This window comes from Gossypium raimondii, chromosome 4 (genome assembly GCF_025698545.1).
Source record: "Gossypium raimondii isolate GPD5lz chromosome 4, ASM2569854v1, whole genome shotgun sequence".
In the NCBI taxonomy this organism is placed as follows: domain Eukaryota; kingdom Viridiplantae; phylum Streptophyta; class Magnoliopsida; order Malvales; family Malvaceae; genus Gossypium; species Gossypium raimondii.
Window position 1 is genome coordinate 49,941,090 of NC_068568.1, and position 16,471 is coordinate 49,957,560.

Below are 16,471 nucleotides of genomic sequence, written 5' to 3' on the forward strand. Positions count from 1 at the left end.
TAATAAAAATTAATGAATTAAATTTTCTTATTTTTTGATATATTTTTCAAGTAACTTTTCAACAATTATTATATGATATTTTGTCTATTTTATTATGGCTCAAATATTACATTATAATAATTTTATCATTTCTTTATTTTTGTCAAATTTGCCCTAAATCATAAGAAATATATATTTAAAAATGTTTTTTTCTTTCCTTTTCTTTCACTTTAATTTAAAAAGCCCTAATTAATTATTGTTGTTTCTAAATTTCAATTTATTTATTTGAAAAATGAGCCATATTAAAATAATTTATTAGAGAAATGCATTTATTAAAAAAACTAAAATACTATAAACTTCAATTATTGTGTATTACAAAATATATATATAAAAGAGAAATATGTTTTTAGATAATCTTACGTCTTGGCAATCAAACACCAAAGTTACATTTCAATCAAATGATCCAAACAGAATAATGTAATATACTCGGTAATGTGCTAAACAACTTATATTCAAACAATCCTATTATCAAAATGAATCTTACATTCCACAAACTAAATGCAACTAAGTGCTGAATATCAAAACCAACCCATTTCAACCATAAGGGTTAGGTGAGATGGTAAGAGTTTTTTCCTACTTTAACCAATGGTTCGATCTTTAACTTAGGTATGAAGCAGCTTTAAAACTCATAGTCAGCGTCTAACCCCTTAATGAACCTATAAAAACTCTAAAATTCATGGCTAATGGCTATCCCTTGATATGCTTGTTTTGATTATATTACAAAGAAAATAACACAATATAATACAAATACACAAATAATTAGATATAATTGGCGTTAAAAACTCGGCGTGGACCCCAAGTTTCTTTCCACCACTTTAATCTCATCCCTCCACTACATGCAAGCGTGCTTCACAATGATGTAGAAACAGAAACCCGAAATGTACTAATTATATAACAGAAACGAAATAATTCACGAGGCTTCATGTCGAACATCTTACTGCCAACTCACCCTGAAACATTGTGTTCGATTTCAGCATCTTCTTAGCCAAGTTGCGAATATCTTCTCGGCTGGATTCCATTGATATCCGTTGAAGCTCTTTTAATCCTCCTCTGTATGTAAAATCCTTGGCATTCTCCTCTGCAACAGGCGTACATTATATTCTAAATACAAGTATCAATGATGAAAAAGTTGGTTTATGATCCAACTCCAAGAACTATAAAGGCTTGACTTTTGGTAGCAGATTTCACATTGGCTGGTTTCATGTTAGATAATTGACAAAACACGACATTCAGGAAATTTATATGTGTCAGAGGTCTGGAAAGAAAGAGAATTGTGATGTTCTCAAGCAACCTAATCCAAAGTATCCAATACGCATTTCCGTAGTATCACAGAGTTTAGGGTTTCTGTAGTTAGTTCAAAGTTTTTGAATAGATATCAGAATCAAAATGCTGCAAATGCATAGAAATCTCAATCCCAGAACTTTGTTTACCGTTTTGTGCTAAATGACAAAGGGCCAACTCAACATGACGTCTGGTTGAAGCTGATGCATTGTTACAGTTTCCGATCAACCATTCAAGTGCACCTTCTTCCATTAGAAGTGATTGGCCTTTACGATATCCTGCAGCAACCAAAGTTCATTAGGATCATGAAGAGACATAATGACCTACATAGAATATATATACTTCATAAAAGGACGCTGATAAACCTTGAACAATTGCTCGGGATTCGCATTTAGCAAAGTTAGCCATTCCTCTAGCAACCTGGGCAACAACATCACTGTTCGTGCATCTAACCATTCCCAACAATGCCTTGATGCCTCCGTCTTCTTTTAGCATCATATGTAATTTCTCTGTTGAGCAATAAAAACATGAACATAAACCCACCTGATGATTAACTTCCCCTTTCCGATAAGATCTACTTTAACTTAATTCAGATATCAAGTATGTTGTGAAACATCCAAATCATGAAGCAGCTACTAATGCTTAAGAAATAAAAGCATTTCATGATCAAAGCAGATGGATTCCACAGTCAAAGTAACTAAAATTCAAACAAATGGATACTAAACCAGGTGGTACTGACCAACCAGTTAAACCCTCGGCACAATACGCCACCCCAATCCTTTGCCACCCTCTTAGATGCCCTGAAAATGAAGTCTACAGGACCTGGAGAAAGTCTTACCATTTCCACATAAATTTGCAAGTGCACCAGCTACCATTCTTAGAGTTTGTGGATCATCAGTTTTGGAAGCAGTCTTTGCTAGTAACTGAGCACCTCCTCTGCTCATTATTAGGCTTTGATTCATCTCTGAGAACGATTTGAGAATTAATTAATATAGTGAGTTTCGGATACAGTATAGTCAAATATGTTGTACTAGTTTTGGAAAACCTCACCTTCCAATTATATTGACATATTCTGATAATCGGGAATACATGTAACATCAAATTAATTCCATTTTCTACGAAATGGAAATTTATACCCAGCCTTTGTTTAACCTAATCTCATAATCCGTGTAGTATATGTGGACAACCTCACTTAAACGACAGAACACACCTGGGCTCTAGTACCATGTCTAGTATTTGACCTAAAACCAATAGGTAGTGGGTGCAGAGACTCAACCAGAATATATGATCATAGGAACGCACTACTTCATAGATGTGGAGGTTTGCATGTACTAAATATGTATGTGTACTAATTATTCATACAACAATGTCTTGTCATTTATAATTAGAAAAAATGTTAATTACCATTCATTGCTAAATTCGCCATGGCCCCCGAAGCTACTCTAAGTATAGTAGCATTTTGTGATGATCTCAACATAGTAAGCAGAGCATCTAAACCACCTTCTTTGACAATATTCTCCTGGTTAACTTCTGCAGAGTATAAAACTTTAATCAAAACCTATTGTTCAACCTGAGGGAGATACTGCAAACTTTCAAAGCAAAGGAGTGAAGGGTGTAGAGATGGAAAAAGAGATGGGGAATTTTGCAGTTAAATTAATCTGGAAACACAAAATTTCAATCCCAAACATAGCGGAGAAGAAAGCAACAATTTATTGAAATCCAATCAGAAGCCAAATTGCTCCCACCTTCAGCAGCAAGATTGGCTATCACTTTCACAGCATGGATTTGTACGTCCAAGTCTTCAGAAGTTAACAATCGTATTATCTTTTGGATCCCAACTGAATTGAAGAACCAAAATCATTTAAATCAAAGTTTCTTATTGATTAGGAGAAATATTTTGATAATATATGTTCTTAAAGCAAAGTCTTGCCTTCTTCACAGATCTTAGCAACTATAACCCTCTGAGCTGCAGATTTTGTAACCCTTAATGGACCAGCCTTCTTGAGACTCGCTGAGGTTCCTAACACAGAATTTCCTCTGATCTTTTCCTTCATATATGATTCCTCATCCTGTGAAACATGATATGATAAGACCATAAAACAATAATAATCAATGTCAAGTAGAAAACATACAAGCAACTTACCTCAAAATCTGTATCACCTTCAGGTGCACATTTTTTAAGCTTTTCCAGCTCATTTTCTATAGTCTTCCTCCGCTTCTCTTCTGCTGACAGTTTTTCTTGCATGGCATAAAGCTTTACGGTAATTGATTCCTGTACATACCAATTTATTTTGAGAAAAAAAGCATTAAGGGTCAAACTTCAGGTAGCAATCAACATCGACATTTCTCTTGTTCAGAACTGTCAGAAGCCTGTAATTACTAATACATACAAACTTGAACTAAAAACATTGCGTGTGCAGGCATACACAAGCATGCATAACGATCATACCTTCTCTTCAATCTGATCTTTAAATTCTGCTTTCAGGGATTGTAGTTCATTTATAGTAGATTCATGAAGTTGATACATTTCTTGTAACTCCGACCTCAGTTCACTCATTTCTTCCTGCTTCTGGATAACACAACAAAACAAGAGATGAAGTGAATAATGCATAGAAGAGTTGAGTAAGTGGATTACTTATAACAAAGCCAGTAAATTGTCTGCAGCAGGCCAACGGAAGGAAAAGGTATTTCGGGATAACTGCTCAAAAACACTGTTTTGCAATGACTAATAATATGTAACAACGACAATGAGATAAATCCCTGCAATTAACACAATTGGATGAAGTCTGATCCTCTCGCAGGACTAAAAATTTAAATTGGTATGGGAATCGACGTTGTCTAATTTTCACGTAAACACGGCTGACCAAACTGGTAACATATACAATATTTGGCAGTCTTCACTCTTTCAGCTTGACATCCTGGGATTCTCAATCTATAACATCCTAAAGATGGAAAATTTTCAGATCTAAACATGAGGGCCCTTATTGAAGTGTTCTAAAGTGGGGATGAAAAATAAGTTACTCTAAACAGATTGGAGATTTAAGAACGGGAGCAAATGAACAAAAAAACTGCCAGCTGTCTTTCTTGAGATTTCATATATTCAGAAACTGAGATGCTTATATCCATATATGTCAAATAGTTAAGATGCCACAGTTTTCCTAAATATATTTATAGCTAGCTCAGAGACATCAAATTCATTATGTGACCATTTGCATGTTACAAGGCAACTTCATGTCTTCATCAAATTGGCCCTTTCTTCTAAAATTTCAGAAAAAAATTTAAATTATTTTCAAGAAGATGTTGTGTGGAAAACGCTCATTCACATGGGAACTCAAGAATATCCCCTTAAATAATCCCCATTCCCCAAACATGCTCCCAAGGCCCAATATTTTAGCTAGTCTGAAGGAAAGAGGAAGAAACATACCAATATAAAGGATACCTAGCATCAAACATACACTCAACTTTCACTTCCTATGCAAAGCACTCTGGGTTCCCTTAAGTTCTTATGGATCATCAGATTGACTAAAGTAATTGTTAAAAGGACCCCAATGACAATAAAATAAAATAAAATGAAACATAACCAGGCCTAGCAAGTGAAGAGAATAGAAAGAATTTCTTTTTTGGTTTTAGCAATTAACCGTAAGGCTTTGTAGGAGAAAGTTACCTGCATTGAATTTTGATAATCTGTTTGACGCTTGTTTGCCAAATGCAGTTGTTCTTGTATATCTTCAAACCTGGTATGCTCATCTTCTAATTGCTTAGTTAACTCCATTATTTTCTTTTCATAAATCCAAGTAGTGTCAACAAGAGCCTTCTGATGTTTAGAATTCTCCATCTCGTGTTGCTATTAGCAATAAAAATATATAACTAAGATTCACATATAATCTTACAAAATAGAAATCCCAAGGAATCAGAGAAAAAATAATAATTATTAACATGAAGAAGAGATGAAACAGATGCAAGAACCAGGGACATTTTCAAATAACCAGACGACAACTACTAACCTGAGTTAACTTTTGATGGTCACCTGATAGCTTTTTCATAGAATTTAACTGTTCTTCAGCAGTTTTGGACCGGCCACGTTCAACTTCTAGCTGCTTGATCAACTCAGCTATCTTTTTCTCATACATCTCAGTGGTATCAGCCAGTAGTTTGTGATAGGTAGAGTTTTCAAGCTGGTGTTGCTACTAACAATCAAAAGAACAGCATAAGCACTCTTGTTTTTTAATAATTATTTTGTTTTTAAGAAACAACATAGAAACCCATGTAGAGAGAACATAATGGGGATTGGGGGGGGGGGCGGCGGGGAGTTATACAGTTTTTTGGATTTTTATTTTAAAAGAACCATTCATACATATAGAGAGGATAAAATGGAGGTGAGGGTTCTATAGTTTTAAATAATAAAAATGAAATAAGATTCTAGAACTATATTAGAAATTTTGTGAGAAGCCTTTATTTAATTGCACATTAGGATCCTTAAAAGTGATATAGAGCTAAAGGTTTGTCCATTTAAAAGGTTTCCAAATTCAGTCAACCATATTCCTCTATGGCTGAAGCGATTGCCTAAAGTACTTCAAAGGTATAAAGCATAAATGTAGCTGTAACTTTATATTCTCATAGAGTTGGATTATCTTACAGACATGATAATTCGATCATATCTATAGTCTAAAAATGGAATAGATTTAAAAGTGGCATAAACCCCTTAATTCAGTTTCCTAGATAACCTACACCTTGTTATCTTTAAGAATACTAGGACAATTTTTTTTTCCCTGTAATCTTCTAATCTTCTTCTGGAAAGCATTTTATCTAACAAGAAAGAGATACAGTGAAACCTATTTAGCAAGATTTTGATTTTTAGATAAATGCACAAAAGGTTCCTATAATATCCCAAATTTCCAAAAGTTCACTAGGAACACCGGTGATTTAAAAAACATGTGACAAACCTCACAACTATCTTGTGTATGCCCAAAGTGCCCACACTTCAAATCGTTAGTAACCCCTCATACTCAATCCTCTGAAGGATCCCATCAATACGAACACAAGGGATGAACAGTTTCTTCAGATCAACTATCACAACCACTCTTGCAAACCAACCCCTTCCTCTATCGTATTATTAAAATCCACCTTAACCACTTCCCCAATAACTGAAGCAATAGCCCTCATTGCCTGTTTAGTGTAGTAGCGGTATGACAATCCTGGTAAATGTATCCAAGCAACGATCTTTGATGCATGGGTTTCCTTGGTCATAAAATCCCTACTCTAAGGTTGCACAACTAGGTAAGGATCATAAATCATCCGTGGTCCACCTAACAAAACCATTCGTAGTCCTTTAAAACGGGAAAATTTAATAAAAAAATACTCATTATCCAGATCAACTACCTGAATATCACCTGATATTTCCCACATGTTCTTGATACAATTAACAAGTGCTCCATAACCGATAGAGCGCCCAAGCAGCCAGGCAATAATTGTCTGACTCATGCTTCTATCAATCAACTCATGAACACGTTTAGAGAAACTTATTTCAGGATATTGCCCCTCCATTGAGATCCTAACATCATCTTCTAGGAGAGAAATCTCACCATTCTCAACCCGACCCTCTTCAACATCAGCTTTCTTTGTATTGCTCATAAGCATCTCCTTAAACGTAGCTTTCAAGTCATTCTCATTATTAACCTTCCCCGTCTCCTCAACCTTCATTCCATCCTCTTTATTTTGCACCCTTTTCGTAGCTCTTTTGAGATCCACCAGCAACAGCGATCCATTAGTTCAAGGCTACCGAGAGAATCCACGTTAACCTCCATTTCAACCCTTTAGTTTTGCTTTTTACTATGATCAGAAAGGTATTTAAGACTTAGAGATTCACCAGAATGTTATCAGCATGAAAACTTTTAGTTTATCAACCACGGTGGATGCTTAAATCATATAACCAAGAATACATACAAAACAACCACAGAAATTTTTTATTAAAGAGAATTACCTTGCTCTGCTTTAACCTCATTTCTAAGTCTGCAATTTTATCTTGCATCAAAGAGTTGTGGTCTTTCTGGCAGTTCAATTCAGCTAAAACGTCTTCCATATCCAATTCCAAGCGAGTATTTTCCTTCTCTAGAAACTGCAAAAGAATATTAAATATTAGAAGATTAGAAGGAAAAGAAAATCTACTTCAACATTAGGATGTATATTGAATGCAAACTGGATGGCATGATAATGTGACTTTAGAAGATAGAGTTAGAAAAGGCCAAGGAAACAAATTTCAGAGCAAGTATTAATTATGATTAGAAACCAAAAGCAGGAGCAAATTACCTCAGACCTTGTGACTAGAGTCTTTCTTGTCTCCTGAAAACAATCTTGACACTCTCGAAGTTGCTTTTCCAAACCAGACTTTTCACTCTGTCCCAGCTTCTGTTGCCTATCGATTTCAGCAGTAAGAAGGTCTACTTGAGCCTCAAGCTTCCGGCATAAACTTTCATAATCAAACTCTTCTTTAAGCTTTACCACATTCACAATTTTCATTGCCTACAAAACAAGGTATTAGGCTGCCTCACGAAAAAGATAATATAATGTAATATAAACACAGTAATTCCTCAATATTGCATGTAACTTTACAGGATAATGTAATGTAATATAAAGAGAGAGGTTTGTTGATAATTAAACAACAATATTGCATGTAATTTTACAGGAGAATTTCTCAATTTTCGAATGTAATATTCTTCATAAACTCACCCTCTGCCCAAACATTATTGTGCTAGTGGTCTCCGCATGATGTCGTGAAGATGGCCCAATTGTTATTATAAGTGAAGTCCTAGCAGAGCCTAGTCATTTACCGATGAATCTCATAAGAATTAGAAGATCAAACCAATAAGCATATAAAAGTAAAATGCCATGTGCTTACTTAGTCTAAACATAAGTGTCCTTTTGCTATGCACATTAGAAGACATAAATTAGAATACAAAGGAACACATCAAGGCATAAGCATATTAATTAAGAAAAGGTATATATACATATATACATATATGTGTGTGTAGACAATCAAAGAATTGTAGAAAATCATAGGAACCATGAATTTAGTGTGACAAATAGATATCACTGATAGAGTGTATTCCAAAAAATTCCTGTTCTGATAAAGGTATTATGAGAAACAAAAAGAAAAACCATAAAGGGAAGAGTTCCATACCTCCAAAAGAATCTCGAAGCAATCTTGTAAGTTTAGAATCCCTTGTAGGTATATGCGGACAGTTCTCAGCTAATGCATTTATGCATTTTCCCAGAGAAGTAAGAGATAGATTAATAAACTTAGCCTCTTCAAGCAATAGACCTTCACTGCCTACAATATTGGGAAACAGTTATGCAAGTTTTTGAAGGGTAATTTGATAAAACAATGCTCCTGTTTCATTTGTTAACACTCAAAGAAACAAGAATACTTAGGAAACCAGTTAAATGAAACTTTTAGTTAATTAAGAAAGCATACACAAGACAAAGCATAGGACACTGTGCAAAATAAAACAAAAAAGTTAAGGTAAGAAGCATTTTAAGTATGCACTTAGTCCTCCTAAGTTAAAATATCAACCACCAAGAACATACCAGATTTGTCTAATCTCTCAGACCCCGCAAGATCAACAATCAGCAACTTGCTTTTCCTAACGATGGGGAAGTTGCCTTTTGTTATCTTATCTTGATAGCTAATATCATCTTCCACTTTTCCAGGGACAGACCTCCGGATATTAACCTACCAAATAAATGAGCTCAAGGTCCTTTTAATACTTTTTTTAATCATTTTTCCACTATTTTTGTTATTCACGCTAAAAACATCATTTAAATAGTAACTGAAAAATTAAAGGCAAGAATTAATCAAGAGAGTACCAACTTCTAGGGCACGCCTACCACTAGAATTGCATGGCTACGTGAAGATTCTGTATTAAGCTTTGTGTTAGCTGCATGACGATTAGCCTCACCAATCTGCAATAGCTCTAGGAAATGATGTAAATCTCGAAGTTTAACCGTAATAGCACCAGGCAATGACACTTCTCCAGTCTTGGGGTCCTCATTAATAGGGATATTTGTCTTTTTGGGTGCAAGCAAATCTTGTATGGATTCCATATACAACTGAATTTAAAAAAAAGAAAAAGAAAATAAAAAAGGGCGATCATCCATCCAATAAATGATATTGGTATAACAGGAATGAACACTCATTAAACAATAGTTCAAAGATTGGTCACCAATGAAAAAACCTAATGAATCACCATTCGGTAACATTATGATCTACAGTTAACATTTAGCCTGGGTAAAAGCTATGGAAGTATGCATACCCATGTCAGACTACTAAATGAAAGTAAGCATTTGTGTGTGTCTCTGTGATTGAGTGCTAAAAGATAACAGGAAAATAAGAGCTAATGCAGATACAAGCTTTTGATCCAAATGACATTAATCTGCAGTGCCATCCTCCAAAACTCCCAAGGAGAAGCATATTTTTCCACAAGCTTTGTCACTATAAATATGCCATTGTAGTATAACCATAAAGGTGAATAAGGTATGATAGGATTTTCATCCAATTAGTTCTATTTTGAATGCCCAAGTTTTTCTGAGTTGAATTTTGGTAAACTTCACAAGCTTTTTACTATACACTGAATTGTGTTTTGTAATGTAGATATTGATCAACTTGCACACTCAATCTACCAACTATATGCTGTTTGGATCAACAAAAGGCACTTGAATGCAGTGGTTTTAAGTTTGTGGAAATTTTATTGATATACAGAAAGAAATTAACAGAACTTTTAGAGTTCTAACCATTGACATTTAAGAGCCATATGGGGTTCAAATTTTCTATTCCCATAAACTTAATAAGACATTTTTTATTACATATTAGGGTTTCAATTTTGAAGCTTGGTAGACAATTCTCAGTTAATGAGATCATGTTTCTCTCTATATTACTAGTATTTGTTTGATTCATTCTGCATAACTTCCAACGGGCTAAATTCAACTCAAAAGTCAAAGCAACAAAACTGAACCATGGTCAAGGAGATAATAAAGCATCCAGTGATAAATTTAGCTCAAACCAATATACAAGTAAAGGTTGAGGAAGAAAAAACGCATCAATGGTAAATACAACCTATAACCATGACATAAGTGCCTATGAACAAACAAAACAAAGTCACAAAAGAATGTAATATCAAATATTACCTGTAAATATGAGACTTCCACAGTGTCAAAAGCAATGGATATATTATCCATTATGTCCTCTAGAGCTCTAACCATAATACCGCGTTCAGATGCATCATTTTTACCAAGTCTGCCAAGTGTAAAGGTTTTGCCAGTTCCTGTTTGACCATAAGCCATAACCGTCCCATTATAACCATTCAGTACACTCTGCAAAAACATATAAAAGTCAACCGAAAAGACTAAATATAAAGTCGTACTTGAAAGCAAACAAATGATGGCTTTGAAATGACCAATTATAAACTGAAAATGCATGCATATACATACATAATAGACGGCTTAAGTCATATGCATGGAGCATTTAACAATGAACGTGCAACTAATATCAGTCAACATGATTTATATCTTGTCAGGTCTCATAAGATATTTCTCAATCACCTCGACTACAGGCTTTGCTACCACTTCATAGACACGCTTCTGAGAGGCAGTTTCTGTGAAAACTTCGTCGAATCTGTAAGATTCAGAACTCCAGTTGTTTTTTCGCAACTTTAACCGCTTCAACTACATTGCAAAAAAAAAAAAAAAAAAGAAGTAAAAAAAAAGGAACAATTTAGATTCCAGTGAACTCCAGAACATTGCAAAAACAAGATAAATGTGTCAGGGTATTCCAACTTAATTATGATAAAACCGTGAAGTCAAGCTACGAACCAGAAGAAAACATGCTTTGATAATTTACAACACCAATCAAAGAAGCCACTCGAATTTGTTAATAGACCAATAAGTTACCTCTGGCTGCAATTCAACACAGTCAGCAAAATCAGCATCTGAAAGAAGATCCTCAGCATTTCTTGGTCTAAGTCTAACAGCAACTCTCACCCTTCCAGAATCTGTAAACCAAGTTGAGAATCAAGGATATTTAGAAGATTTCGATAAAAAAGATTTAAAAGATTTTTAAAATGTATACTTCGATCAAATGAAAGTAAGAAACCAGAAAGAAGATAGCAGGATTCACTATACAATAAAAAAGAATTTTTTCTATAAAGCACGTATCTTAAGCACCTCTTTGCTAATAATTTATCATGCCTCAACAAATAATCATCTACAGATAATGCAATAAAAAAGGAAAATGAATATTTTCCTATAATTCCAAGCCAATACCCGTAAAGGCGTTTTGAGAACTTGATTTTCAAGATCTTTTCCTGACATATGCTAATTAAATCTCAAACTAAAATCATTAATTTTTTTCCCTTATTAAAGTCTCCAAACTCTAACCCCCCCCCCACCCAAAAAGAAAAATCCTTGAATTGTTTGAACGAAACTGCATCTCTCCTTAAACTGAAACAAAATTTCTAAAATGGAGCATGATAATTAAGCATTAAGTTGAAAACAAAAGTGGATAGTCAAATTTCACATTTTAGCCATGATAGCCTTTAAAATTCCATGTTGACATATAATGCAGGCCAAGAGAGAGAAAAGAAGTAGCCCAATAGCTCTGTGCATCATGATTTGACACTGAAACTTCGGTTATAAGACAAAGATCAAGATCAAGCAAGCATAAGAGCAACATATTCAGTAAACACTAAACAATCATTATTATCACTCCACAATAGTCAAAATGAAACTCGATAATAAACCCATTTTAAGCAATCCAAAAACAAACCTTTATACAAAACCAAGTAAAATAATACCAAGAAATGGAATTTTATTATACAAAAGAGAAGCAAAAATGAACAAAAAAGAAAGAGGGGAAGAAACCGTTGTCATCATCAAAGTCCCTGTAGAAAGAACGAGAAGTTGGAGTAACTGAACGTCTAGAAGAAGGAACAGGTTTCGTGTCCTTTGAGCGAAGAGACTGTTGTCCATTGTTTAAACTTCTCGTTAATGAATTCCAGCCATGGCTAAGACCTTGTTGCTGTTGCATAATCCTCTGCTTTTCAGCCCTTTGTGCTGGTCTCAAACCAGAACTCGTTGTAGCCATTTTCAGACTGACAAAAAAATCTGACACTGGGTTTGGATTTAAAGGAGTTTGTTTTTTAAAGAAAGTAAGTAAATGGAACAAATTCCAAAGCAGAAAAGAGAGAGAGAGAGAGAAGACAGGGAAGCAGCAGTTGAGGGAGGCACGAAGAGAAATGGGGGGTTCCCGCGTTTGGTGGGCAGCTAAGCTTACAAAGGTTGTAGAGTTAGTTGTGAAAGGGTGTATGGAATAGGAGCCGGCAACGAAGGAAAAGCAAAGCACTCAGCAGATTCAAATGGCTTTTAAGGAAATGAAATCTCCCATCTGTTCAAAAGTGTGTCTCATTGTCAGTTGTCACCATTGTTGTTCCCTTTTGAATATTAAAAAGCTTTTCCATTCCCTTTTAGTAAAAACATATATAATAAAAAGGACAGGAATAAGATTATTATTTATTTTTTAAGTGAAATAAAAATATTTATAAAAAATAAATTACCAGCATACTAAATATTATATTTTTATTATTTAAGCAAATAGGAAAAAATAGTATATATAGTATTTTTAATCACAGCACATAAATATTTAAGCAATATTTCTTAAAAGAAAATGCATTTGTGTTATTTAATAATAGAATTACACATCACAATAACATAAATGTATGTGATATATTTAAATAATTATTATAAAACATAATGATTTATTTGATGCTTTAATTTTATAAAAATTATTTTAGCTTTCATTTAAGATTTTTTAACTCTTAAACGAAATGAACAAAAATTTAATATTTTTAATTCTGCATTAGCTATTAATTAAATTTAAAAATGAAAATCCCAAAAATTCAAAAATATAAAAATTATTAAAAATAAAAGTTATCAACTTTATTTAATAATAAAATTATAATAATATTCTATAATTTTAAAATTTTTAAAAATTAATTAATTGTTGATGTGGCATACATGTGAGCTACAACATCAACAAAGTTAATAAAATTAATTTTTTCATTCATTTCGGGTACTTTGATAAAATGCATTATTTTAAAGGCTAAACGAGATGAAAAATTAAATAAAAAGCTAAAATAACTTTTATTTTTTATATAAAATTGAAGAGTCGAAAAAGTCATTTTGCCTTATTGTAATTAATAGGTCTCATACAATTCGCCGCCAACTTTTTAAGAAGGCGATGAGAATAGAGGAAGTACATGAATATAAGCAATTACACCATCTTATCTCTTGAGTATCAAATTTATATAAATATGAATATTTTAAATATTATTATAATATAATATAACAAAATAATTGAATTATTAAAATTAATATTTCTTTTTACAGCAAGCTTACTTCTATTCATAATTTCTTTCACTCTTAAATTGAAGCGAAAAGTCGTACTTGAATGCACATATTCTTAATTATTAACAATGATACTATCGACTTACGATTCAATTGACAAAAATAATATCGATAAAAATATATATTTTTGGTTTATTCTAAATATTCCAACGAATTATTAATCTAAATCATTAAAAATAATTAGATGGAAATGTGATAATAGCTATGATTTTGGTAACATCGATAAGTTATTGTAATTCTCATGTGTAAGTTGTATAAAGCATGAAAACAATATAAAATGTATATTATTAAACATATTAAAATATTAAATATGTATTAAATTTATCATATTTAAAAGCACAACTTTGTTTTCAACAATGAAATTGTTGGCACTATTGTCTGCTGGATAGATTTATTACATAAATTTATGGGTAAATAAGGAATAATTCGAGATTTATCATATGTAATTGTCGTATAGGTTTTTAAGTTTTCGTTTAGGTTGTAATAGTTTGATACTTACGATTACTTGGACTTGTATTTAAAATTATATTGTACTTGTTACAATTCAAAAAAAAAATTATGGGACTAATGAAACGTAAAAGTCTGATACAGGTTATTGTATTATTGTGTGCAAAGGTGATACCGATTCGATTCGATCAGATTTTTTGAACCGTTAATCATAATTTAGTTCGATTCTCGATTTTTTCCTATTAATTTTTGTTATGGTTTTTAGACTTATTCGGCTTTTAAATATTTCTAAAAAAATATTTTTTTTCTAGAAATTTTAAATTATTTTCACTATTTAAAATATAAAATATTTATTTTATATTATAAAATTAAAATTAATTATATATTAAATAAAAATAGAATTCGTTTGGTTTCGATAATCGCGGTTTTTGAACTTAGATTCTATAAACGGTCCTAATTGCATGGATTATATTTTACTAAAGAATAGTTTTTATGCTATGTAAAATATTTATTTAATTATTTTATTTTTAATAAAAATTTTAATTGTATATAATTAATGTAAGTAATCATTATTAATAGATAAGCAAAATATCTAAAATATACTAAAATTTATATTTGTATAATATTTAAAAGATAAACATGTTGTAGATGTCTTAACTTGTATGGAGCAGTGGTTAAAACTCTTATCAGACACTTGTTTAATACAGGTTTGAATCATGTTACTCTCATCCCCTACCCCCAATATTGTATAAAAAAATTTGTTGATGATTGCCCCGGATGGGGTAGTGAGTGCCTCTTCTTCTGGCATTAGCTTTTCCTTCGAAGATTATATCTGTGCAGCCAATAGGACTTTGATAAGTAAAAGACAATTATTTGCTTATTTTTTTGTTACACCTTTGAGATAACTTATTTTCTATATTGTTTTACAAATTTCAAGTCCAACGAAAGGGAGAGACAAGCTGGCACATTTCGATTAGGGTCAAAAAGACTAGTAGAAGAAGTCATTAATCTTGTCAAGAGGCAAAGGATAGCAATGCTAGAAACTAAATGCACCTTGCGAAAGTACGGAGGAATTACTATTCGAGACACTACTTCTCGTCCTACATATAAGAGCCCCCCTCCGAAGAGTATTTCCAAGGATATCTTAGCCGCCACTCTAAGAGGCACTCTATATGTTACTCCTACCCCTCAGAAACACAATCCTTCCAGAAAGAATCCTTTTAACGTCTCATCTCAAAATGTTCCTTCCAGAGGGGCTCATACTTTCACACTTCTTCCCACTATGAAGTCTCACTCTTATATTGTTGAATGTGGTAGTAAGACTGAGACCCTGGATGGTGGGCACAATTCAACTTCTTTTCTTTTAAAAGTCTCCATCGGGAGAGAAATGAGATGCAGCTCTCCTGAGGTTGTTGGTAATTTTTCTATCTTTTGTGCATCTAATTCTCAAACTTGTTTTGATGAATTGACCAATTAACTTAAAACAAGATATAGCTTAGCAATTTTGCCTTATCTTGACACTAATCAAGCTACTGAGACCTCCTATGCATCATCAAACGACTTTCAAGAGGGTGATCATTTGGTTCAAAAGGGCTTGATTAATATGATTCAACAGTATCATGATTTGATGGAAACCTTATGGAGGGTTCAAGGTGAGAACGCGCGATTGAAAAAAGAGAATGGTAGACTTCGACTGTGCGCTGAGTTGGATGAAAATGTCAAAGCTTAGCTGCATGAGGATAATCTAAGTCTACGGGAAGCTTTTGAAAAATGGGATCTCGAAATGAAATATCTAAGCCTTCAATTACAACATATGTGTGCGGCAAGAGAGAAAGATCAAAGGAGGCTGAAGGATGTTCAAGTAATTGTTCCGACCATTACCATAGATGGGACCATGTTGCCCATGCAAGTGACATTTGGTCCCATGTACACCTACAGGATGAACCCTATGTTTTTTTCTTCGATATGATTAGGTGTGGTCGTCGTTTGAACTTCAACATTTATTGTCCATTTGCGGACAACTCGCGTTATTTTCTTCAGGAGATAAGACCCCTCGTTTGTACTAGGGAATCTTCAAGGAACAACCCCTTTGATGATGAAACTTGGAGGCCAACATCTACTCTAGACGAGTCACAAGAAGAAGAAGAAAATGATCCTGCAGGTGAAGGGTCACGTTCTCGAGCTTCTTAGCCCGAGCACTCACCATCCGAAGAAAAAAGTAATACTTCATTTTAAATACTATTGTAACTTG

The 16,471-nt window shown here is 33.2% G+C and overlaps 2 protein-coding genes across 3 annotated transcripts; both read right to left on the reverse strand.

The window, feature by feature from the left end:
* Positions 1-474: 474 nt before the first annotated feature.
* On the reverse strand, positions 475-12,790 carry LOC105780408 (kinesin-like protein KIN-UC). 2 transcript variants are annotated; one of them, XM_012604720.2, is made up of 21 exons: positions 12,232-12,786; positions 11,263-11,363; positions 10,915-11,037; positions 10,501-10,686; positions 9,205-9,426; positions 8,905-9,049; positions 8,498-8,647; positions 8,047-8,135; positions 7,627-7,839; positions 7,301-7,435; positions 5,325-5,504; positions 4,985-5,164; positions 3,770-3,889; positions 3,464-3,592; positions 3,251-3,389; positions 3,066-3,158; positions 2,725-2,850; positions 2,159-2,284; positions 1,686-1,829; positions 1,470-1,598; positions 475-1,117 (listed from the first exon to the last, which is right to left on the reverse strand). In XM_012604720.2, exons 1-21 carry the CDS (start codon positions 12,452-12,454, stop codon positions 960-962), a joined length of 3,111 nt encoding a protein of 1,036 aa, XP_012460174.1. In that variant the 5' UTR covers positions 12,455-12,786; the 3' UTR covers positions 475-959. The 2 variants fall into 2 exon arrangements, 1 of the variants encoding a protein (XP_012460174.1); XR_008195424.1 differs by lacking the exons at positions 475-1,117; positions 1,470-1,598 and having other exon boundaries at positions 1,692-1,829; positions 2,060-2,284; positions 12,232-12,790.
* On the reverse strand, positions 6,264-7,294 carry LOC128040616 (uncharacterized). The gene is made up of 2 exons (XM_052629821.1): positions 6,711-7,294; positions 6,264-6,626 (listed from the first exon to the last, which is right to left on the reverse strand). Exons 1-2 carry the CDS (start codon positions 7,018-7,020, stop codon positions 6,580-6,582), a joined length of 357 nt encoding a protein of 118 aa, XP_052485781.1. The 5' UTR covers positions 7,021-7,294; the 3' UTR covers positions 6,264-6,579.
* Positions 12,791-16,471: the final 3,681 nt, after the last annotated feature.

Bases quoted from the DNA above. Each gene is read 5' to 3' on its own strand.
- LOC128040616 (XM_052629821.1), bottom strand. From the start codon at position 7,020: ATGAAGGTTGAGGAGACGGGGAAGGTTAATAATGAGAATGACTTGAAA. The intron at 6,627-6,710 runs GTGATATTCAGG...TGGTTTTGTTAG, and splicing joins GAACATGTGGGAAATATCAG to GTGGACCACGGATGATTTAT.
- LOC105780408 (XM_012604720.2), bottom strand. From the start codon at position 12,454: ATGGCTACAACGAGTTCTGGTTTGAGACCAGCACAAAGGGCTGAAAAG. The intron at 11,038-11,262 runs GTAACTTATTGG...TTTGCAATGTAG, and splicing joins GTGTTGAATTGCAGCCAGAG to TTGAAGCGGTTAAAGTTGCG. The intron at 8,136-8,497 runs GTATGGAACTCT...GTAAATGACTAG, and splicing joins GCTTCGAGATTCTTTTGGAG to GCTCTGCTAGGACTTCACTT.